Below are 22,762 nucleotides of genomic sequence, written 5' to 3'. Positions count from 1 at the left end.
TGACCACAGTGGGGCCCTGTCCACTTATCCCTGCCCCGGACCTTGATGCTGTGAGGCTGACCCCGTTGGCCCTTAGCCTTGCTTCCCCTTCAGATGCCCTGTGCCCTCACTTCTCTCTCTGCTTTGATGACCAATTTCTGCCACCTTATGCCTCAGCCACCCAGGCAGGGTCTTGACTGTCCCAGTGCTCTCTGCTAGTGTATGCAGGCTCTGAATCTCATGCAGTGGGGCCTCCCCCTTGCTTGATCCTTTCACGCTGCTGTAATCAGTGCTGTTGTTTGATCAGTTCATTACTTGTGCTTTTTGCTTTGCAAAGATAATTTTGCAACAATTAAATTTATTTAATAGGCAATAGCTTTAATAAAAGACAATACAATTAGGGCCCAGCTAGACTGACCACCTTCCTTCTGCCCTCCAGTGCCCACGGGGTTTGATATAGCTGTGATCCCAGCAGATTCCTGGGCTCAGCTGTGCTGCTCACAGCTCTGTAGGTACCTCCACCCCTGTCCTTGTTGAGCTCCCTGAGAGCTGGCAGGCTGCAGCTGCCCGAGGGAGACATATAAGGCAGCCCCCCAGCACACAATGTCCTTATCCCCCAGCCAAGGGCCTGTTAACACCTCAAGAGAATCCTCTTCCTTGTCCTCTGTTTCTCCTCTTGACTGGGCAGAGGAATGGATCCCAGGTGGCCTTCATGTGTCATGATCTCTGGGGCTGGTCTGGCAGCCCAGCTTGGAGAGAGGCACCAGTCATGTCCTGTCTTTACACTCCCATTGCATTTTTGGGAGGATCCAGTCTTGGGAGCAGCTGGAGCCCATGACAGGCAGAGTCCTCTCCAGCATCTCAGAGGGGAGCATGGGAGGCTGGGAAATGCAGGTGTGGGGCAGGGCGAAGGGGTTGGAAATCAAAGCTGTTCTGGCTCCAGTGCTTTGCGGGGTCATGACAAGACTTGGCAGCAGGGCCACCATCGTCAGAGCCTGGTCTTTGTTTTCTTGGCACGGGGCGGCTGATCTTTCTTCTCTGCTGGGTTTGAGTCACCGTGTTTGCTTAACCCTTCTCTGGGCAGCTCTGGTGCAGCATGTCACATTGGGAGGCAACTCAGCCAAGTCCAAATGCTACCTCTTTGTTTTCCACTTCTTCGGAGCATACAAATCTTTCGCTTTGCAGGAGAACTGCTCTTTTGGTGTGGTTTAGTAACCACCAAGGTATAGCGGCTTTAAGCCCAGTTTATGAAAATGGGAGTCTCCTCTCTTGCTTGCTCTGAGGGCCTTATGGCAAAACCTGGGGGCATCTGAACGCCATGCTTCCAGGCTTGGGCCTGCAAGTGGGATGCCTGTCAAAGGTTTTGGAAACATCTGAAGTCCCAGGTGTGGGTGGAGGATGTTTGCCGGTAGTAGGGCCACTTATGGTTCTGGACTCTTGGATTTGGAATTAGTTTTGGCTAATTTGGCCTCGGATACAAATATAGATATATATAAATTCTCTTCCTGGGATTGTTGAGTTCCTTGCTTTGGGCAAACCCTGTGTTCCCCACAGGCATGCACCTTCCCGCACCAGCCGGTGTCCACCTATGCACGCAAGCCAGGGCATGTACATGCTGGCACCCCAGCCCGTGCAAGTCACAGGCATGCAAACAGGTGCCCGTGTGCAGGGAGATGTGCACACATGGGCACTGAACTGAAAGTGTGGCCCACAGAGGACTTGGGGAAAAACACACACCAATGCCATGCCGACCCATTGGCGTGCACACTGTGTATTGTGTGCATGTCCGTGCTTGGAGATGGCCTGCTAATGACCACTGCTGTCTGGGTAGGAAGGGCAAGGCTGTCTATGGCGTAAGAGGGTCTCTGTCCCAGAGAGCTTGCAGCCTCCGCGGGCAGCGCAGAAAGGAGCAGGGAAATTCCATTTGACGTCATTGCTGTGGTGGGCGTGCATGGACCTGGGATGGGCTGGGCTGATTTCTGACGGCACCTTCCTCTCTCCTCTCCTTGCTGTGGATGCAAAGGCTTGTTGTGGATAACACTAGGGGGATGCACATCCTCTGGTTTAGGAGGCAGTGCCAGGCTGCCTCATCTGACTGGGTTGCCTGGGGGTGTTTGTGCCCCTAAGGGGTGTGCACAGCCCTACAAGGCACCTTGCTGGGGGCTGTGCGCGCCCTGGTTGCTAAAGGCTTGTGTCATGTGTGTGCCTATTGCCAAGGATGCTGCTAAGGCCCCTGTTTCCTTGCGGGCATAGGTGTCCCCTGTCATGGGAGTTGTTACGTGGGGGTGGCTCAGCACTGGTGGTTGCTAAAGGATGTGGAGTGCATTGCCCTCCTCCTGCCCTTTCTCTGGCTCCCTTTCTTAGAGACCAAGCTAGGTGGTTTGCAGCCCTGTGCCAAGCCCCATATCCCCTGCCTCGCCTCCCTCCTCCCAGCACTGTGCCCCTCTGCTGGCATCCAGACTCGGTGGTTAGGGGGTGGGGGCTGCTGCCACTCCTTACACAAAAGGCCAGGCCGTACAGCAGCTGCTGAGCTTTAATGAAGCCTCCGGTCTGATGTTAATCACGCTGCACAGCCCACGGCCGTGTCCTCCCCTCACCTCACAGCGCCCTGCCCCCAGAGACATCCCCTGCACCTCATGGCATCTGCTTGCGGTGTGTGTGTGTGTGTGTGTGTGTGTGTGTGAGCACAGCCGCTGCTGTAGCTGCCTCCAGAGCAGAGCGGTGACTGTGCAGAGAGTGGGTGGAGAGGGGGGAGGAACACAAGGCTGGTGTATGCCAGAGCCTGGCTGCTGCCTTTATGTAACGCGTGTGCATGCGTGTATGTGTGTGTGCGTGCAGTTCTCGGGGGCTGCGTGTCCTAGAAAGACCCTCTACGCGCGCTGGCGCACACATGCTGTATAAACACAGCAGTCCCTCTCCCAGCCAGTTCCCATTCAGATAACCCTAAACTCCAGCTGCTCTGTTGTGTGTGGCTGACAGTACTGAAGCCCTGAGTGCACTGCATGGACATGAAAAGGGTCAGACCATATGGGCCAAGTCTGACCCCCTAACATTTCCAGCTGTTATAGGAGGTACTGTGAACTATAGTGAATGTGTATGCAGTGGGCTTGTTTCTCACTGCCTGTGAGTGAGAAGGTGTTCGTGGTGTGTGTGTATATAAGTGGTGTTTGTATATATGTGCATTTGGGCATGTGTGTGGGTGTTTGGTGTGTAGGGATGTGTAGTTTTTATACATGGATGACAGTGTACATGCATGCATTGTTAATTTTTAGCATCTAGACTGTGGGATCACCTATGAGCTCCAAAAACAGCACAAGGTTCGGTGCAAATAGGTAACAAAACCATGAGGAGCACACTTACGTCTATATGCACATCTGCGTGTATGAGCCTGGCTGTAGCAGGTGTGTAAGCATGCATGGATGTCACGTGTGCATAGGCATATCTATGTGTGAGCTTGCCTGTTTGGAGCGTGGGTGTGTATGCATATGTATAATATGCATGTCTAGGTGCGTGTAAGCATGTTGGTATGCTGTGGGTGCCATGTGTATATGTGTCTGGGTAGGCGTGCATGGTTATTTGCTATGTATGAGATATGATCATGTCTTTCCATGAATGGACACTCTGGTCAAATGCCCAAGAAAACCTCTCCTGTTACGGCTGGAAGCATTCCTTTCCTTGCTCTCATGCGGCTCCATCTCCTCTACCCCACCCCTGCCTTCCCTGCACTTTTCCTGGGTTGGGAGAAGACAATGCTCCTCAAGAGGCTGGGAGTTTTTCCTGCTCTTGATTAAAAGGCCAGAGCTGCCAGCACCCCTGCTTGCTTTCCATCCCGAGTGTCCGTGAGGTGCTAGTGTTGTGCCAACTCCTCCTCATTTCCTGTATGGGAGAGATGTACTGGGGGGAAAGTATCTCTCACTGGCAGCTGAGGGCTTGTGCTTGCTGAGCCTGCAGAAGTGGGGTGAAGGGTGGGAGAGACCCTGGCTGGGCTTTGTAACATAGGGCTGCACCTGGGGCAGGGCCAGGGGTCGGACTAAGGATTTGCAGTGTTTTATTAGATGAGTGATGGTGAGGTTGGAAACCATGCAGGGATTTCCACCTGGGTCTTCCTTATCTGCATCACCCAGGATGCTGGGGTGGTGCCAGGGTGGGCTTGCCTCTTGGCTTTGCCAGCTAGCAGGGCTCTTGGAAGGGACCGTCCATGGTGCATGCTGTGGGGTCAGGGTCTTGTACCTGATAGGGAAGCCTCCTCTACAAGGCTCCGTTGTTTCCTGCCCTGGGCCCCCTTGCTGTTTCATTTCTGGGTCTCACCCCCAGCTCTGTTTTCCTTCCCCTCCAACATGCCCTGCCATTTGGGGCCTGCCCTCCCGACCTTGTTCTGTCAATGCCTCTCACTTCTCACCCACAGCACCCCTGCTTTCCCAGCCTTCCCTCTTCCACGCTGCCCTTTCCTCCAGTTCCTGGGCTTGGCGTGGCCAATTGCTAGGCTCTGCTGCTCCAGCTGTGCCCGCGGCAGGGGGTGGCAGAGCCGGGCCCCTCCTGCTCTTCTTTCCCCAGGACTCTCTGCCTCTCCAGTGAGCGGGGAGGCTGGTCAGCACAGGGGAACAAAGGCAGCTTTCTTTGCGTGGCGAGGAGCGTGCCACCCAGCACACCTGCCCCAGGCTGGCAAGGAGGCCAGGTGCGCACAAGGCAGGCTCTGGCTGGGCTGGGGCCTGCCGGGGCAGGGAGGAGCTTGGGGTAGTTGGCTTCTGCATCACCCTTGTTATGTAGGTGCCTGGCAGGAGGAGCTGTCTCTCGCATCTCCTGGGCAGGCTGCAGGAACCCTCTGTGCCGCCGTTTCGCCTCTTCTCTGTGCATGGCTGAATCCGGAGGGCCAGGGCTCTGCTTCTCTTCTCCTCGTGGTGTCCTGGGTCCCTGTTGAGGGATGTTTGAAGCTGTGTGGACCTTGTAGAGAGTGGTCCCCTCTCTCTCTCTCTCTCTCTCAGCCACCTTGTTCCCGCTTGTAGCTTTCCCCAAACCCGCCTGGAGAGACGTTCAGTCCCAGGGACAACCCAGAGGCTTGCGGTTCAATGGGCCAAGATATGCAGCTCGGGAGCTCAGAGAAGCACGTCCAGGGACCCGCTCGCACTGCTTTCCGCCTCCTCCAGATCCCGGAGCCCGATCCCTTCAGTCTGTGGATGTAAAGCCTTCCCCCTGACCTTCCCTATCTCTTGAAGACGCCGCCCTGTGCTGGGGCAGTGGCGAGCCCCCCTCCGTGATCCTTCAGCCTCCGGGTGATGGAGCATCGCATCCCACCAGCTGGGATGTGACTGAGGTGGGGAGAGAGGCCGGGGGGATGCGCGCAGTTTACAGTGCGGACTGCCCCAGCTCGGTTGCAGGTAGATGTACTAGGAATAATAGGAATAAAGCTTGCATTGGGTATGTCGGAGAGACGGGGGTTGAGACCGCATGGGGCAGGGCAGCCACTGCAGACCCTTTTGCCTCTCGCTTGCTGGCTCAATTCCAGCCTGGGGGAAAGCTGTTCCCACCAGCTTGGGGGTTCGTCTGTCTGCCCGCCTGCATCTGTGTGCTTTCTGCAATGAGCTGGCCATGTCTGCGCTGTGGGCCGAGTGCCCGCGACACAAAGCCACCCCTGCAATTGGCAGCGTTGTGGCCAGCTCAGCGAGCCGAGGCTAGACTGGATGGTGCAGGCAGGAGCTCCCCAGGCTCCCGGCGGGCCAGGTGTGTGGGAAGTCTGCTGGGCAACTGGGCCTGCTCTGACCTGCTGCTAAACACAGGGTTCAGGCTGGAGGGCCGAGGGAACTGTAAACACACCGGGGAGGGGCCGAGATGCCAAGGGAGTGAGTCTGCCCTGTGTCAGCGAGGAATGAGCTGGGGAGTGCGACAGGCTGGAGGGCTGGGTGGGGTATGAAGGATGGCTGCAGCCAAGAGCTGGCTGGGCCCCGAAACCAGCAAGGCAGTGTTGTGGGGCAATGAAGTGGGAAGTAGGAGTGACCCCACAAATGCCAGGCCCCTTGGAGAGCCCTCACCCCACAGCAGGGAGCTGCCCTCCTGGTTCTGGTTTTGGTGAGACCTTGGGCTGGCTGGAGGCTAGGCATTTGAGCTCACAGGGCTGGCATGGTCACCATGCCAGGGCTTAGGGGCCCCTTCTGCCTTAAGGCCATCCCAACCTAGACAGGGGGGATCCAGCCTTGTGAGTGTGCGCCCATGGGGGGAATGAAGCATGTGAGAGGCTCCTTCCTTCCAGCCTCTCTATCTCCCTTGCACAAGGGGTCCTTGCTGCATGGGTCCAGGTGACACACCGGTGTCCCCAGCTCCAGCCTGAGCAGACAGGCTGTACCAAGCTGGCAAGCTGCCAGCTGTCTGCACGCCCGCTTTGGCTGAGCAGGCCTGAAATGAACAGTACATTCCTGCCCTGGCAGGAGGCTGGCCTCAGCGTGTGACGCCAGCCGCTGGAACAGCACTTTGATCTCCATGTGATCACAGGGCGTGAAAAGAACAGACAAGTCTCTGGAGATCACGCCACAGTCTCGCGTGCTTGGTCACCCAGTGCCAGGGATTACTTCCCACCCTGCTCAGGGTTGGTTGTGAGCTGAGAGGCAGCTGCTGCCTTCCACCCCAGAAGTGGCTGCATTTCTCTAGCATGGAGCATATGAGACCCCTGTGTTTCCCCCCCTTCTGTCACAGGATCTCTGCCAATGGGCACAGGACAGCCCCCAGAGAAGTGGCTCTGGCTAGGAAGGGGGATGTGGCCAGGGCAGGCCAGTGGAGTGCATCTACTGGGTAATTTCAAGCAACAGTGTCCCAGGAGCACCCAGCTTTCCTGGGAGGCACCACCAGCCTTCCCCTGGGGGCAAATACCTTGATGAGGCAGGGCAGCTTGCTGGCACTTCAAGCTGGAATCACCACTCTCTATGCCAGCAGCGGTGGAGCTCTACACAATACTGCCAGGGCACTTGGGAGGGGGGCACAGGGTAGCTCAGTCCATGCTCCTAGAATAGCCTATGGGCACAGAGAGCCAGCCTCTGGGGCATGGGGGTCTTGGCTGAACAGTGTGTTGGCAGCCTCCTGCTGCTGCAAAATGCTCCTTCTTTCTGCTTGCGCTGCTCCTGGCAGCTGATCCCCACCTTGTGCTCCTGGGACCTGGGCTGGGCTGGCTGTGCCCCTCACCATTGCTCTCTGTGCCATGGAGCTGGGCCTTGGGAGCATAGCCAGGGGATTCTGGGCTTGGCAGTGATGTATATGATGTGTGTGTGTGTGTGTGTGTGTGTGTATATATATATATATATAATATTCTCTCTCTCCATATATAACACTTCAAATTTATTTATTTAAAAAAACTCTGGGCTTGGCAGTTCTGTCTCTCTGCCCCTGCTCCAGAGAGGGGCTCCCAGAGCACTGCTGATCATGAGACAGTATAGACACAGCAGGGGCACAAGGCAGGGTGTAGTAGAGCTGGGGGCTGGAAGTCAGGATTCCTGGGTTCTTCTCCCACTTCTGAGAGGGACTGATGCCTAGTGCTTGGAGCAGGGGAGGACTACGAGCCAGAAGCCCTACCTTCTGCTCTGTTGCAAACTCAGTGCTTTGTGCGGGTCCCAGCTTTGCCCTATGCCTCAGTGCCCCCATCTGGGAAATGGGAGCAAAGTCATTGCTCTCATCAGGTGCCAGGAGGCAATGAAGACCTGTTTGCAAACCACTGTGCTGCTGTGGTGAGGCAAAGCCTGGTTATTACAGTCCATTGCCATGAGGGTTTTTGGGAAGGTTAATTCGTTAATGGCCACACGGTGTCTGGAAATGCTACACTGGGATTGCAACAGGTCGCACAGCTCACCACAGCACTACTTGATCCAGTGCCTCTGTCTCACTCCTGTTGAAGGGGAGGGGGCTTGCATGCGGGCAAGGACCCGTGTTGTCCCTGGAGCCCTCTTTGTCATCCCAGCCCCCTCCACTCACAGCCAAGATGACTCCCAGAGGCAACGTCACAATTGTGCAATAGGGCTGGAAACGGTGAGTCAGGAGACGCTGGAGCAGGCCGATGGGAATCAGGACTCCTGGCTTCCACTCCCAGCTCTGGGAGCAGGTGTGCTGCAAGCAGTGGAGCCTCCGTTCCCATCTGTTCCCAGCTCAGGGAGAGAGGTGGGGCTGAGACTCCTGGGTCAGGCCAGAGGCGGGTGTGATCTGGTGGCGAGGGTGCCTGACTCGATTCTACCTGCTTTGCTCCATGACCATGTGTGAGTTGTGCCCTTCCTCTGTGGCTGCAGGTGTCCTCCCCAGTAACAAGCACCAAGATTGCTAGGTGGAAACAGCTGAGTGTGACTGATGAGCGACTGTGTGGCTCAGTGGGCCCTAGGCTGCATCCCATGGGAAGCACTGCACTGCTCCAGTCACTCCTACCCACAGACCCCCCTCCAAGCCATTCTTGCTAGATCCTATCCTAGAGTCTCAGGCCTGGTCCTGCTATTGCAAAGGTCCAGGATAACGAGTCTGGTGACTGCACTGGGATGCGGGTGCTGTGTTTTTTGGGGAGGCGATGAGCTCTGTCTGGCATTGCAGGGTTGCCAGAGCACTGGGCATGGCCTGCTCTGCATGGGATGTCAGGGGTGTATTTCTTGGTGCCACGTGGCAGCTGCATAGGTCTGTGGGGGCTGTGGTATGTGCGGGGGGAAGCTACCCCCGGTCTGGTACCTTATGGGCCCTTCACCCCGTCCTCACTCTGCGTTCTGTGTGCAAACAGGGGACCCTACGCCCAGGAGCACGGCACGCACCACATGAGGGCCAGCGGGCCATGGAGAGTGCAGCAGAAAGCAGCGAGGCCATACCGAGGCGGAGGAAACCTCAGGAAGGAGGCCGAGACCCTTGGGTGATGGAGAGCAGTGGGGCAGGGGCTGGGCATCGGAGCACTGAGCTGGAGATCCCTGCCCAGAGCTACCAGGACGGGGTGACACCCGGGCTGGACACAGCAGCACCCCCTGAGAAGGCCTCACTCTGGGGGGACTCCGAGGAGGCAAAGGATTTCTCCCTGGGTCTGAGACGGGGCTGCGACACCCCCAGAATGGCACCGGGGTCCCCATACCCTGCTGGCACCGACAGGAACTTCTCCCAGCCCAGGGAGGACAGGCTGGAGGGGCTGCCACGCCAGCCCCTCAGGAGGCCCGCCCCGAAGGAGGCAACTGATTTCCAGCCCAGGAACGGGGAGGCAAAGCCTGGCTGGGTGGAACGGAGCCAAGTGGAGTCTGGCCCCACGTGGGCGGAGGCCATGCTGGCCAGCCAGATGGCCCTGTACAGCCCCACTTACCCCTGCTATTCCCTGCCCTTCCCTATGCTGGAGAGCCCCACCAAGCCTGAGCAAGATGCCCTCCATGCCCCCAGCCCCCCAGCAGATGGGCTGCGTGACCACCCTGCCTTCCACCGCCTGCACATGCACTGCCCCTTCCTAATTGAGGCCACGCTGGCAGAGAGAAATCTCTTCCTGGTGTCTTCCCTGGCAGCGACCAGCACTCCGGCAGAATCTGCCCATGGGAACAGCTTGGCCAGCTTGGCCCGCCAGCCCCAGGATGGCCCCTCTGCCCGGGGAGAGGCCTGCTACGCTGCCGCGGACTGGCCCCTGGCATCCTACCCGTCCCCCTGGAGCCCCTCTCTCTACCTGGCACCCCACCCACGAGCAAAGCCATCGTCTGCTTTTGAGACCTGCTCCAGTGCCCCGGACGAGGTAGGTGTGTGGCATTTCCACAGCCAGTGCCGACAGACCCAGGACCCACAGTGCTGCCACAAGAGCAGCTGGGGACTTGGGCCCGGCGGGAATTGCTGATTTCCCCTCTGACCTGAGGTGGGGCTTGCTGCATCCATGCAGCCAGTGCAAGGGGGTGCCACTGCAGGGGCAGGCAGGGTGACCAACCCTCCTGGATTTGCTGGGACTGGGAGGAATTTCTGGGCTGTGTCTGTTATCCCCATGAGATCCCTGAAATGAGAGCTTGGTTCCAAGGCTGCAATATCAGTCCCACAACTTTGCAAGCCCAGTGCTCCTAGCTTCCCTTCACTATAACAGGGCTCTCAGCTTGCAGTCCAGGATAGCCTCACCTTCCAAAGTTTGATGCCCAGGTGCCCTGTGGCCCTGCCCTGAAGGGTTGTGGGCAGGTCACCAGGGGGAAGACACAGTAGGTCAGAGGCAACCGTCCTGTTTGTGACACTGGGAGCTGTGGAGTAAGCCTGGCATCTGCAGAGTGTTTCTTATTTTGGCTGCCACGGCTGCAGGTGGGTGATGCTGCCCCTGTGCCCTGCTCCCCAGTACAGCGGGGCTGGTACCACTGCCCTGCTTCTCTGACAGAGGGGGTCTTCCCTGAGATTCAGCAACATTTTCTGGGCAGCAGTTGAAGCCCGTGTTTAGGGGAGCGGGTCCCTCATATATGGCTGGGGGAAACAGGAGTCAGTGCGAGTCCTGGTTGTGGGGTGAGGGCATTCCTCCCCAGGTGGTAAATGCAGCTCACAGAGAGGTGCCCCCAGAGAAGACAAGACCTCAGCTCTTCCCTGCTCCTCTGTTGTGGGAATGGGGACCAAGGCAGACCAGGCCTGCCACTGGGAGCAGCACTGGGGTCCTGGTCCCTGCTCTGGTGTCAGCACCCCTCCCTGGCCTTGGTCAAGTCAGGGGTTAATCCCTCTGTCTGGAACAGCGGGCTCCTGCTGCTGTTGACTTCCTGGCCCTTAGTTAATGATTGTGCCGTGCAGCAGTGCCAGGAAAGCCCTGACGTCTGCACTCAGCTGGGAGGCTGGACCTGAGCAGGGACGCAGGGCTGTGTTTGTGTCCTGGCGGCACCTGGCCAGATCACAGACATATGATGAGAGAAAGGGCAAAGAGTTTGCAATACAAATAGGCCAGACAATTGCATCTGGGCAGGCAGGAAGGAGCATCATGCCTGCCTCACAGGTGGGAAAACAGGCTCAACAAGGCTAAGGGTACTCTGTTCTCTCAAGTGCACTGGCTCTTCTCACCCTTCTCCCCAAAGCCTCCCCTCCCTGGGAGCAAGGTCCCCTCACTGCTTGCTGTCTCTTCTCTGGTCCCCTGCAGGAGTTTTACCCTAAGAAGGATCCTCACGTGTCAAAAGACTGGGCCTCCCCGCCTAACCATACACAGCCACGGCGGCTTGGGCAGCACGAGGCAGGGTGGGGGCGACGAGAGGGGGAGAGCGAACTGGACTCATCGGATGCAGAGCTGGTGCCAGTGCCACTGCGGAAAGTGGGCCAGCGGGAAGGGAGTCCAGCAGCCCCACTGCCATCCAGCGACCCCCCACTTCTTGATGGCTGGAGCCCAAGTGGCCCAGCGCTGCTCTACCTGAAGCCCGGTGCAGAAGGGCATTCAGGGAGCTCATGGCCCAGCAGGCCCCCAGCTCTGGATGAGCCTCTCCAGAAGCCAGGGGTCAGACCTGCAGAGTCCAAAGACAACAGCCTCACCTACCAAAGCTTGATGCCCGGGTGCCCTGCGGGCCTGCCTGACTCTTGGAGATCTCACTCCCAGAACACTGCCTGCCAACGCTCCTCTCCGGACTGCAGCCCGCAGGACCTCAGGAGATGCCAGGGGACAGGCTGCAGTCCCCTCGGCCCCTTTGGTGCTAGGCTGGAGGGGCTGGGGCTGTATGAAGAGGCAGAAGGGGGCCAGGGCAACAAAGCGGGCAAGCTTTCTGCCCTGGTGTCCTGCCCGCCTAGCAGCCACCACACCAAGCTGAAGAAGACCTGGCTGACCCGGCACTCAGAGCAAGATGGGGAGCTCGCTGCCTGCCTCGGGGACACAGGGGCCGGCAGTCGGACCAAAGAGGGTGTGCCTCCACGGTGCCCAGTTTTAAAGAGGGAGGTGCGGGATGGCAGCAGCGAAGCAGACCAGCCTAGCAAGCAGGCAGCCAAGCGGACACACGGCCACATTGCCAGGGAGGGGGATCGGAGCCCCTGTGACAGCGAGGGTGACTTCTCAGCCAAGCGGAGTTGCAAGCCTGCAGAAGAGACTATGCTCAGTGCTGCCGGGGCTGGCGGTGAGGCCCTGGAGCAGAAACACTTGCTCCTGCTAGGAAGAGGGTGGAGGCAGGGAGGGAGGCAGGGATGGGGTGCTCTCTATAGCCCTGGGCTGCAGTGCAGGCCTGTCTCAGTGCTGAAGCATCCTCTGCCAGCTGACTGTGCCAGCGGAGTTGAGTGTGGCTGAGCACAGGGGCCAGGCATGGGCCTCAGCGTCCTTTATGGACCAGTTGAGATGCCACAGGGGCATGGACAGATGCAAATGCAATTCCTCTTCCTGCCCCCTGCTAATAAGTGTCTCAGAAGCATGCAGGCTCATAGAGCTGTCAGCGTGCTAAGATCACATACCTGTCAATGCAAAACCACACCTGCAATTGTGTATGCCTGCAGCTGGGAGCCCATGGGTATGCAGATCCACAGGCAGCCTGCCCAGGCATAGACAACCCTGCATGACTTGGCCTAGCTGTGCTGTTGCTTTTCTCTGGGGAGTTGACCATCAGGGCCCAGGAGGTGGCTGCTGTTGCATCCTTGCCTCATAGCTTCAGGCAGCTGGTGGAAGCCAGTACTTCCCTCAGGGTCTCCTGCCTTCCCCCACCACCTGCGTGGTCGCCATTGCCCCAGGGGCTGGACTGTGAGAAAGCAAAGTTGGAGTCCTTGGCTGCTGCCAAAGGGCAGAGAGCCCCTGAGGCCTGTCGCAATGGGATGCCTCTGCTGAGGAGCATCCAAAGCAAATGGATGTGCTGCCAGAAGCCACAGGGTCTAACTTTGCTCTGTGCTTTGGCAACCACTTCCCTGCCCACCCTTGACCTCCTCTCTCTGCCCAGCCCCTGTGTATCCCTGGCTCCTGGAGACCTCAGCCTTTCTGGGCTGTGCTGATCTCCAGGGTTCCCCCAGGAAGGGGCTTTCAGTCTGCAGTCTCTTTTCCTCTCACCTTTCTGCTGCTGAGACTGGGGAGGAGATGGGGCTTGGTGGGCCCCTTGCCCTACAGCAGCACCCCAGGACGAGCTGACAGAACGGGGTACATGTGTCAGCCAGAGGTGCTCAATTCCCCTTTGCTTCCCCAGGGTTGCTGAGCTGCAATGGTGGGCATGCCAGCAGGCAGGCAGAGAAGCCCTACTTCCAGAGCGTGCCATGCACGGCCCTGCCCAACAGCATCAGAAGGTGCTGCGGATGCACTGCCCAGAGCAGGGAGGGTGCCCTGCCCCATAAGGAGAAGGAAGAGCTGGCAGGGACAGGCTGCAGGCTTTTGCATTTCCGGAGGTGAGCAGGGCACTGCCGTTGCCGGAAGCAGGGGTTCTTGGAGGAGCCCATGCTACCATGTGGGCAGGGGATCTCATTCCTTTTGGGGCAAAGTAGCTCCTGGGATAGTGTCAGCAGGGCTGGTCCTGCCTTGGGCAGGGGGCTGGATGCAAGGATCTCCTGAGGACTCTGCACTACGCCTTGATAGTTGCATGAGCTGGCTCCCATGGAGCAGAGGGAGGATGTGGGGTGATAGAAGTGAGCAGTGAGATCTACTGTGCAGCAGAGTCATCTCTCTGGGGATAACTCTGAGAATAGGTTTGAAGGCAGAGGGTCATGGGTTAGGTTTGAAGGCAGAGGCCATCATGGTTCCCTCTTTGTTGTGCTGGTGGCTGAGTCTCCTTCTGGCTGGTGGCAGGTTGGCCATCGGTGACCACGGGGAGCTGAGCACGGACGGGTTCTCCATGCTGGACGAGGCGGAGGGCGAGAGCTTGCACCTGGGGGTCTCCGGCAGAGAGAGACGGGGCAGGGATGTGAGCACCAGTCTCAGCCTAGCCAAGTATTTGCTCTCTGTCCTGGGGGATCAGTTCTGCGAGGCTGTCAGGAAAGACCAAGAGGCCTGGCTGGAAGCACAAGGGGGAAACAAAGGTATGTGAGAAGCAGGGGCTTGAAGCGTGGGTGCAGAGGTGGTTGCTGGCTGCAGCTGGTGAAGCTGGGGGAACTGGACCCTCTGGCATCCGCAGCACTGGAGCCTCATGCACAAGAAGGGGCTTTGCACAGGAGCAGCCATGGTAGGTGATGGACTTGTGTTTGCTCACAGGGGTGGCTGCCTGGCGGCGAGGGGCAGGGGCCCCACAGGCCTGTGACGCCTGTCGGCGCAGCCTCTTCAGCACCCACTGGAGCTGCCCCAGCTGCGGGTTCCAGCTGTGCTCCACATGCTGCCGGACCCAGAGGGAGCGAACCAGCCCAGGTACCCCTAAGGGCACCACCAATGGGGCAGTGCTGCCAGCTGGGGTCAGCTGCAGTCATTGGGGAGGCCAGATGAGACCGCGGCTCTGAGCTGGGCCCTGTCTTGCAGCTTCCAGCTGGCAGGGCTCTGAAGGGCGAGGGCAGGGCAGGGCGGGGCAGGGGGCGGCTTTGGGCTCTCACCACTGATGGGGTGCTCTCTGCGATTCTCCAGGGCAGGCAGAGGACTCCGTGCAGCCAGCTGAGTGCATCCAGGGGCAGGATCATGATACCCTGTCCCTGGTCCCTTCACAGTTCATCCCACCCCACGGTGAGCCACCCTCTGCCACTGCTCAGGGCCTGCAAGACTAAGGCAGGAGGAGCAGGTGTGGGGAATGGGGGCATGCAGCTTTCTCGCTCCTGAGCTTCAGTCTCTGCTGAAAACCAGCCCTGCTTGGCACCTAAAATCTGCGCTGCTCCTCCTGCTGTTCCTACAGCCCTTCCCTGCAGTGCCCAGAGCTCCCCCACAGCCCAGCACAGCTTCCCCAGACCAGGAGCACCTCTTGCAGAGGGAGGTGGAGACGAGTGGCTGGGTGCCCCCAGAGCCAAGGTTCCTGCCCTGCGGTCTCTATGCTGGGACTGGCATTGCTGTGATCATCGCCTGCCCTGTGCCTGCTCCCAGCTCCTGCCTGTTAAGCTCATGCTGTGCTCTCAGCAGGGCACTGCCTGAGCTGAAGCTGGGGCATGTTGCCCATGTGCCACTCCATGGTGCCATCTGACCTGCATCTCTTCCCCCCCTTCCCCAGTCCTGGCCGAGCTGTGGAAGCTGATGCATGAGGTTCGGGATAGGTTTGACATCAGTGCACGCTGCCCCTGCAGACTGAGCAACCTGAGCAAGAACCCAGCAGTCACCGCAGGGAACAGGCAGGTATGTGGGGGGGAATTGATCCCAGGAGGGGGCTGGGGTGGAAGCAGGGAGGTGGCAGAGGGGGAGTATGTAGGGGAGGCCCCGTTTTGCATTTTTCGGTGTGAAGGGGAGTGCCCATGGTGGCTGAGCAGGGCTGGGCTTGTGCTAATTCAGCAGGGTGCAGGGAGCCGTGGCAGCAGGCACCCGACTGGGCCCCTGCACCATTCCCATCCAGTGCGGGCTGCTGGTGTCTCTCATGGCATGTCTATTGTGCAAAGCTGGTCTGGCTCTGTGCTGAGCTGCTCTGTCACTAGTGCCCATGCTAGCTCCTTTATGGGAGCTGCAATGAGGCCTGGGGACTGGCACAATTAAACCTTGGGTCTGTCAGCTGCTTGGCAGAAGGGCCCTGTTTTTCTTCTGTGTCTGTACAGCGCTGGGCACAGCGTTGCCCTGCCCCTTGCCTGTGCCTTCTGGGCACTAGGCTGCTACAGACAGTCCAGCATGTTCCTGGACAGGAGTGGTCTGTGGTGGCGGGTCCTAGCTTGCCCTGCTCTGTGGGGCTGGAGGGTCTAACCCCATGGACAGGGGTTAGCTGCTGAGCCCCCTGGGAAGGAAGCCCCAAGAGCAAGGCTGGGCCAGGCTGCCCTCACGGCTTTGCTATTTTGGCTGTTTCAGGAGAAGATGGGGAGTGCGGCGCCTTCCCTGCAGCTTACCAGCAACGGAGATGCAGATGGAGCAAGGGCTGTCAAGGAAGGTGGGTGCTGCTCTGTGCATTGGGGAGCTGGGGACCCTCTGGACATGGGAACGAGCTGATGCAGCATTAGGCCAGGAGCCTTCCTCCCTGCAGTCCTGGGGGAGAGGGAGGGATGGTGCATACACTGAAACTCCCAGTGTGGGAGTGGGAGATGCCACACTAGAGGAGTGCTCAGTCCCACGGGTTCCTGGCACACAGCATGGGGTGGCAGCACAGCTGGGGATGACCTGGGCTAAGGGAGCAGGGAGTGGCAGGGCTGGGCCAAGGGGCAGTGTGTGGGGAGCCCAGGGTGGGGGTGTAGGGCAGCACTGGAGATGGTTGGCAGAGCATGCACGACTCCTGTCGGTCCCTGCTCTGGGCCTGGCTGTGGCCTGTCTGTGTACTGCCCCTCTGCAGGTCATGGGAGGAGACACTAGCGTTTCCCATTCCACCCCCTTCCCTCTCTCACCCCACCCTGCAGAAAGCCCAGACCCCGGGTACCAGCAGCCCAGCACTCCCAGCCCCAAAGGGGCTGTGCAGACCTCCACCCTCTGCGACCTCCTCACCTCCACGGCTGTCAAGCTGTGCCTGGGGCAGAACGGTGTCCGCATGGCTTTTGCGCCTGTCTCGCCTGCCCTGCCCAGCGTGAGTACAGATCCTCAGAGCTGCTCGGGACCCAAGCACCTGGGGGTATTGCAAGATGTGAGCTAGGCAATGCTGGATCTCAGCTTTGGGGATGTTCAGATCAAGATCTGATGCCGGATCCAGTTAGTGGGGCCCAGGTCTCTCTCTGGGGTGAAGGATCCTCATGCCCTATAACATTGTCTGGTGCTGAGACTCAGATGTGGTGTCCCCTGCCCCAGTTCACTGTCCCCTGGTTCAGAACCTGGCCTGAGGTCTTTCCCTTTGACCCAAGCATGAAAGGCAGCCCCAGGCCTGTGGAGAGCCTGGCTGCAGCCTTGTCCCCCCGCCCTCACAGGACAACCGCATCACCAACATCTTGGACAGCATCATTGCCCAGGTGGTGGAGAGGAAGATCCAGGAGAAGCACACTGGCAGCACGCAGGGCAGCCCCCGCTCCCTGGAGCCCCAGGTCTCCCACTGCCTCCTGGCCCCTGGCGGGCTCCTCTGGCTGCAGGATCCAAACCACTCCAAGAACTACAAGCTCTTCCAGGAGCACTGGAGGCAGGGCCAGGTAGGGAGCCTGCCCCCAGGACGGCAGGCAGGAACAGGGGTCCTTGTGTACAGCACCCTGCTCTGGGGTGACGAGCTCCACCCCACACTGGGAGGAAGCTGTCCCCGCTGCCTCTGGGCCAGGCTGGTCCCTGGCCTTGGTGCTGTGCCAACAGGAAGGCTTGTCTCTGCACTAGTCCCTTACCCCCTTAACGAAGGGGCATGCTTCTGCCCATGCTGCCCTGCCCTGGGGGGTTGGGTATGAGGGTCCCCAGTGCTTTATGATGCAGGGGGGGTTTCCCTGCACCTCTGCACCCCGCAGGGTGACAGCCTCCCCCTCTCCCCTTCCCAGGGTAACCTCTCCCACCCAGTAACCTCTGCCTCCCGCGTGCTGCCCCCGGCAGCCCGTCCTGGTTTCAGGGCTGCAAAAGATGCTGGACGGGAAGCTGTGGGGGCCAGAGTCATTCTGTCAAGAGCGTGGGGAGCAGGAGGGGCGGGTGCTGGACCTACGCTGTCAAGAGCGTGGGGAGCAGGAGGGGCGGGGGCTGGACCTGCAAGCCCCAGCTGGCCATGCCCAGATCAGCAGCAAGGACTTCTGGGACGGCTTCACCTCCAGTGCCAGTAAGCGGATCAGCGCCCGCGCGTGAGAGCTCGCCGGAGGGTTAGCATCAAGGAGGGGCTGGATCCATGGTGGGAGGTTCACTGAATGCTTGGCACTGAATGCATGGGTGGGCAGAGCCTGGGCTGTTTATCAACCTCTCCTCCCAGTGCAGAGGGGAGACCCAGGCCCAAAGCAGGGCTTGGGCACAGCAGGGGACTGCCAGTGCACACAGGTGGGTAAGGGCACGCCTGGACAGGGCTTGGGCTCTGTTTACAGGTGTTGGGTGCAGGAGGAGTGGTGGGGGGCGGGAACTTGTACCCTCTCATTGCCTGGAGAGGTCTGTCCCCTTGGGGTACAGCAGGAGGGAAGCATGGGAGCAAGGCTGAAGGACGTGCCCTCTTGCAGCATCATGGTGTATGGCCTGGATATCCTTGACACTCTGCTCTCCCCATCCTACAGCTTGCCTGGACCCTGAGCACAGCGAAGGCAGCCTGCTCAGGCTGGACAGCAGCCTTGGGGACATGGAGCCATGCAGGTACATGGGCAGCAGGGGACAGAGGGAGGTTCCACACTCACCTGGGCTGTGCCTGGACCCTCCCCAGCACATGCACATGCCTGGGCACCTCCTCACCTGCCTCCCCATCCACCTGGGCCCTCATTGCATCTTATCCCACTTGCCTGGACCCATCCCCTCCCCAGTGCTTGGGATAGTGTTATAGGAAGGCTGAGCTGGCAGTGAGCGGAGCTGGGGTGTGGGTGTGCACTGAGTGCTCGGGCTCTGAGTCACACGACTTCCCCCACTCTCTCCCACAGGGCGGAGACCCTCCACGCCAGTTGGCCATTGCTGGAGTATTGTGGGCCTGACGGGATGCTGAACCTCGTCTCCTACCTCCCTGACAGCCAAGGCAGGCTGTGGCTGAGGCCCCGGCTCTGTGCTGCCTATGGTCAGTCCTGCTCCCATCATGCATTCACCCCCCTCCACCTCCTGTAGCCCTCCAAGTGCTTTGCAGAGCAGGGTGGGCTTAATTATGTCTGGGTAGACAGGGGCATGTAGCCCTGCCCAGAGCAACTCTGGCTGCCTCTGGGTTTATAAGGGGCACCACTGTGCCTGGGACAGCCAGTAGATCTCTTGGGGATCCCAGTGGGGAACTTGGCTGCTGTCACTTGTATTCTGGTGCAGCGCATACTGGAGCCAGGTCAGGGCCCCAGCGGGCTGTGCTCTGTGTAGCCATCTGTGCATTATATCCTGTGCATTGTGGTCTTGCTCATCGGACCCACCTGCAATTCCCAGGCTGGTCTCACCACATCCGTGGTAAAAGAGGATGCGGAGCAGGGCTGAGCTGTGCACTGCTCTGTGTGCAGAGTGAGGCAGGCTTGCTCATGCAGGAGGCACACAGCCCTGCTGCATCTTCTGCTCCGTGGCCCAGAGCCATATTCTAATGAGGTGTTTCCTCCCACCACCCAGGTGCGATGCCTGGGGACAGGGCTGTTGGGACCAAGAACCTGACTGTTCAGGCAACCGATTCCATCCACGTCTTGGTGCACGTCGGTGCGGCCCCACCGGACTGGCCTGCTGCCCGCCAGGGTAGGGCTTTCAGGGCTGGACGGGCACTGTGCTGCTGGCCATGCCCTCCTCTATGCCTCTGTAACCCCCTGCCTTTGCCCTGCAGAGATTCTCCTGCGGGTGGAGGAGGACGGTCTGGATGGCACCCTCAAGGAGCGGCTCTGGGACACAAGCCTCCAGCCTGGAGCCCTGTGGCACATCTTCCGAGCGGAGGATGCCGACTGCATCAGGGGGTTCCTGCGGGAGGTGAGTGACCTCTATAGGGAGCTGTCCCCAGGCCCAGATGTCCATGGGCAGCTCTCCTGGGATGTCTTCTATCTCCATGTTCCTCCACTAGCTCTTGGCATCTCTGCTCAGACTCCTTCCCACTGGGTTTTGTCATGGGACTCTGCCTTGAGACCTGCCAAGCTCATCTCATGTCAGCTTCCCTCTTACCCCAGCAGGTGGGTGAAGACCCAGAGGAGGCTGGTGAGGGCCAGCTGGACCCAAACGGCCCGCTCCGGAGCTGCTATTTGGGCCCTTCCCTGAGGAGAAAGCTGCGCGAGGAGTATGGCGTGAGCAGCTGGACCCTGCTCCAATTCCTTGGGGATGCAGTGCTGGTGCCAGCAGGGGCTCCACACCAGGTGAGGCACTCAGACAGCATCTGACTTTCCCTTGGAAACTGCCCAGGATGGGGGTCAGATGCCCCATCCTCACCTGCTCTCTTCAGGTGCTCATGCACCTTCAGTCAGAGGGATGGAGCTGGCATCTCCCTTGTAATAACAGTGCCTGGCTCCCTAGGGTGCCTTGCAGCATCGCAACCTGCTGCACAAAGGAGATGGGAGAAGGACTGTCCATACTGCACACATGGGGAAATCAAGGCACAACTCAGGTCACCGACTTGCCAGAAGTCAGCTGGTGCCATAGCCAGAAACAGAGACCTCACCCCATTGATCCCTGGCCAGCAAGCTGGAGGGACGAATGTCCAGCCCTGGGGTGTCCTGTCCCCAGGCGATGCTCTGTAAGGGAGTGCCCTGGTACCCATCACTGCCACCCTCTCTCTCCCTGGCAGGTGCAAAGCCTCAGCAGCACCATCACTTTGGAGCAGAGATTTCTCTCGCCAGAGAACACAGCCCGCTCAGCTCAGCTGGCAGCCTGGACCACGGACCCTGCTGGCACCGTGCAGAGGCTCCACACTCAGGTCAATCCCGATCCCGTTACCCCTGGCCTGCTTCAGGGCACCTGGCTGTGGGAGGGCATTTTGGGGGTCCCATCCTGCTGGATGGGGTCAGAAAAGCTCTCATCAGCCTGTTTCCTGGCTTCTGATGAGCTGTCATGACTCAGTTTGTCTGTCTGTCCCTTCCACACCCCTGGCTTGCCTGCCACATCCTGCCTGCCACAGTTCTGCAGGGGTGACACATGGCTGCTCCACAGCTGCTGTCCTCCACCCCAGATCTGGGTGCATCAGATCTGAGACAAAGGGCTGGGGTTGGGTTCCTCTCTCTCAGTGCATGGGCAAGCAAGTTGCAGCAGGTTAGAAGGGGGCCAGGACCTACCGCAGAGCAGCTGGCTGGCAGCACAGCTCTCCATCTCCCCCACCTTCCCCCTTTGGAGCTCACCTGTCCTGCCTCAGCTTCCACATGCCGTGGGGTGAGAGCGGGCACAAGGGTGGCTCCCGCGGGCCAATCTTGTCAGGGCAGAGAGAGGTGCCTCTGCTTTATGCTTGCATATGTGGGAGAGGAATCTGGCTCCTTATGGAGCCCATAGGGCGATGGTGCGGCAGGTCCAAACCCTGCTTCTCCCTGTTCCTTTGCAGATGGACAGCATGGTTTACTGCGCTGTGAGGGAGGCTGTGGGGACCCTGCAGGGCTACAATTAGGAGCCTGGGGAGAGGGAGGGCTGGCTTAGCCCAGTGCCTCGACATCTGGCAAGCAGAACTGGAGAGAAGCAGGCAGTGGCACAGGGAGCTCCTGCCCAGCATGGGGGATGGACGCCTGTGTGACCAAGGCACAGGGCCCAGCGATGGAGAAGACAGCGGCTGAATGGAGCAGAGGCTGAAGCAAGGTCCAGGCAGCTGCTTGTGGAGGCCTGGGTAGCACAGAGCTCTGGGCTGGGCGCCTGCTGTGAGAAACAGCATGTGGAAAGCAAAGAGCCCACCCATGAGACCGTCCTCTCCTGCAACGTGACCCCTGCCCTCGAGCCTCTCCTGACCTTTGCTGCCCAGCACCAGCCAGGGCTCCCAGGCACAGCCCCAGCCCCAAGATTCACTCTGCAACCCAGGATGTCATGCCTGGTGCTGCTGCGATGGCATCCCTCCAATGGCAAAAGCGTTGCACCGTGGTGTAGGCTCAGCAGGGGAAGGGACCTGGCTGCAGATCTATATCTGTGGGACCCCCCTGGGGAAGATGGGGCTGGGGTCTTGTGGGATGGGCATGGGCTGAGGGGCAGGTGAGCTCTGGAAATAAACGTCTGGAGACGAGTCTTGGAGGAGACGTGGCAGCAGAGTCGGTGTCTGATTCTCTCGCCCCCTACTCCCAGTCTCAGGGTTCAGGGCCCAAGGCACAGCCCGGGGCCCCCAAATTCACTCCCTGCTCTTGCCTTCATTCACTCCATCCTCCCACTGGTGTCCTGTGGGGTTGAGCATCCAGACACTTTATGGCTCACAGCAGGGTGGCGTCTGCCCCATGAGCCGTTCTGGGGCAGGCAGTTGGGGGGAAGCAGCCCGTGGTTGGGGTGCTGCATGCAAGGCACTGCCCATCTTTGCATGGAGGGGTTGCAGGTGGGGGAGGAGGAATGGGGGTCCAGCACAGAGTTGGGCTGAGTAAAGGTCCCCCAACACACACTTTGTGGTGAATGGGAACCGCAGAGGGCCTGCTCCTTCCCTCTCCCTGCCCCTTGAGCCTGGCTTCCACCTTCTGGGCAGCCCCCTGTTCCCTTGCCCTCCCTCACAGATACCCTGGTGCACTAGGGCCTGCTCCTGGAGCCTTGCCCGTGGTGGCATGAGCTTGCTGAGCTGTAGTGCAGATTGTGCTGTAGCCACCCAGGGCGCTGGGTGCGTGCAGTTCCCCACGGGAGCAGCTCATGGGCCACCTGCCTTGCAAAGTGAGTGAGCATCTGGGTGAGCTCCCGCAGGGCCCAGCCCAGGTAGGGGGGCAAGGAGCCTGCAGGTGGTGGCTCTGGCTTGTCTCCACTCCCCACGCTCTCCACAGTATGGGTGGCTGCGTTCTCAGACCCTGCCTTGGTTGGTCTGCGTGCTGCGGCCGTGGGTGAAGCCAGGGCAGCAGGGAGGCTCTGGCTGACGGGGCGGGGGGTGCAAGGCCTCTCCTCCCCTGCTATTAATGAATGGTAAGGAGCCCCATTTCTAGCTGTTCCTTCTGACACCAGTTGGCCCTGGGGGTGGTGAGGAGACTGGGGGATTAAACTTCCCGGCTTTAGCATCTCCCTTTGTAACAAATGCTTAAGGCCCCAGTTGTGCTTAACTCTTTCCAAAGTGCCTGCCAGGGTCCAGGCCATGGGAGCACCAGGAGAGAGGTGGCGAGCTTGAAACAACTCCAGCCTCTAAGAAACTTCCCAAGCTGGGGATGGGAAGTGGCATGGTGCTCAGACCCAGGGCACCCCAGCCATGCCTGAGCAGGGCAGGGAGCTGTG

At 59.5% G+C, this 22,762-nt stretch overlaps 1 protein-coding gene across 17 annotated transcripts in view; it reads left to right on the top strand.

Moving 5' to 3' along the window:
* Window positions 1-21,611, top strand: part of HR (HR, lysine demethylase and nuclear receptor corepressor) — a 33,092-nt gene extending 11,481 nt beyond the window's left edge. For 4 of the 17 annotated variants that reach the window (XM_025210369.1, XM_025210376.1, XM_025210371.1 and 1 more), the window contains 20 exons: window positions 4,962-5,354; window positions 8,711-9,685; window positions 11,039-11,993; window positions 13,038-13,233; window positions 13,631-13,860; window positions 14,033-14,182; window positions 14,393-14,488; window positions 14,964-15,085; window positions 15,740-15,818; window positions 16,279-16,442; window positions 16,777-16,992; window positions 17,375-17,481; window positions 17,527-17,591; window positions 18,031-18,106; window positions 18,385-18,515; window positions 19,037-19,156; window positions 19,242-19,381; window positions 19,576-19,758; window positions 20,187-20,315; window positions 20,931-21,611. In XM_025210369.1, coding sequence (XP_025066154.1) covers window positions 8,762-9,685; window positions 11,039-11,993; window positions 13,038-13,233; window positions 13,631-13,860; window positions 14,033-14,182; window positions 14,393-14,488; window positions 14,964-15,085; window positions 15,740-15,818; window positions 16,279-16,442; window positions 16,777-16,992; window positions 17,375-17,481; window positions 17,527-17,591; window positions 18,031-18,106; window positions 18,385-18,515; window positions 19,037-19,156; window positions 19,242-19,381; window positions 19,576-19,758; window positions 20,187-20,315; window positions 20,931-20,993 — 4,146 coding nt within the window. In that variant the 5' untranslated portion in view covers window positions 4,962-5,354; window positions 8,711-8,761 and the 3' untranslated portion in view covers window positions 20,994-21,611. Of the gene's footprint in view, window positions 1-4,593; window positions 5,355-8,710; window positions 9,686-11,038; window positions 11,994-13,037; window positions 13,234-13,630; window positions 13,861-14,032; window positions 14,183-14,392; window positions 14,489-14,963; window positions 15,086-15,739; window positions 15,819-16,278; window positions 16,443-16,776; window positions 16,993-17,322; window positions 17,482-17,526; window positions 17,592-18,030; window positions 18,107-18,384; window positions 18,516-19,036; window positions 19,157-19,241; window positions 19,382-19,575; window positions 19,759-20,186; window positions 20,316-20,930 lie in introns of those variants that run through there. The other 13 variants (XM_025210374.1, XM_014522386.2, XM_025210365.1 and 10 more) reach the window with 11 other exon arrangements.
* Window positions 21,612-22,762: the final 1,151 nt, after the last annotated feature.

Source organism: Alligator sinensis, unplaced genomic scaffold (assembly GCF_000455745.1).
Source record: "Alligator sinensis unplaced genomic scaffold, ASM45574v1 scaffold722_1, whole genome shotgun sequence".
Taxonomy (NCBI): Eukaryota; Metazoa; Chordata; order Crocodylia; family Alligatoridae; genus Alligator; species Alligator sinensis.
The sequence above is the reverse complement of the archived record's forward strand: the minus strand, read 5'-3'. Positions and strand labels throughout refer to the sequence as shown.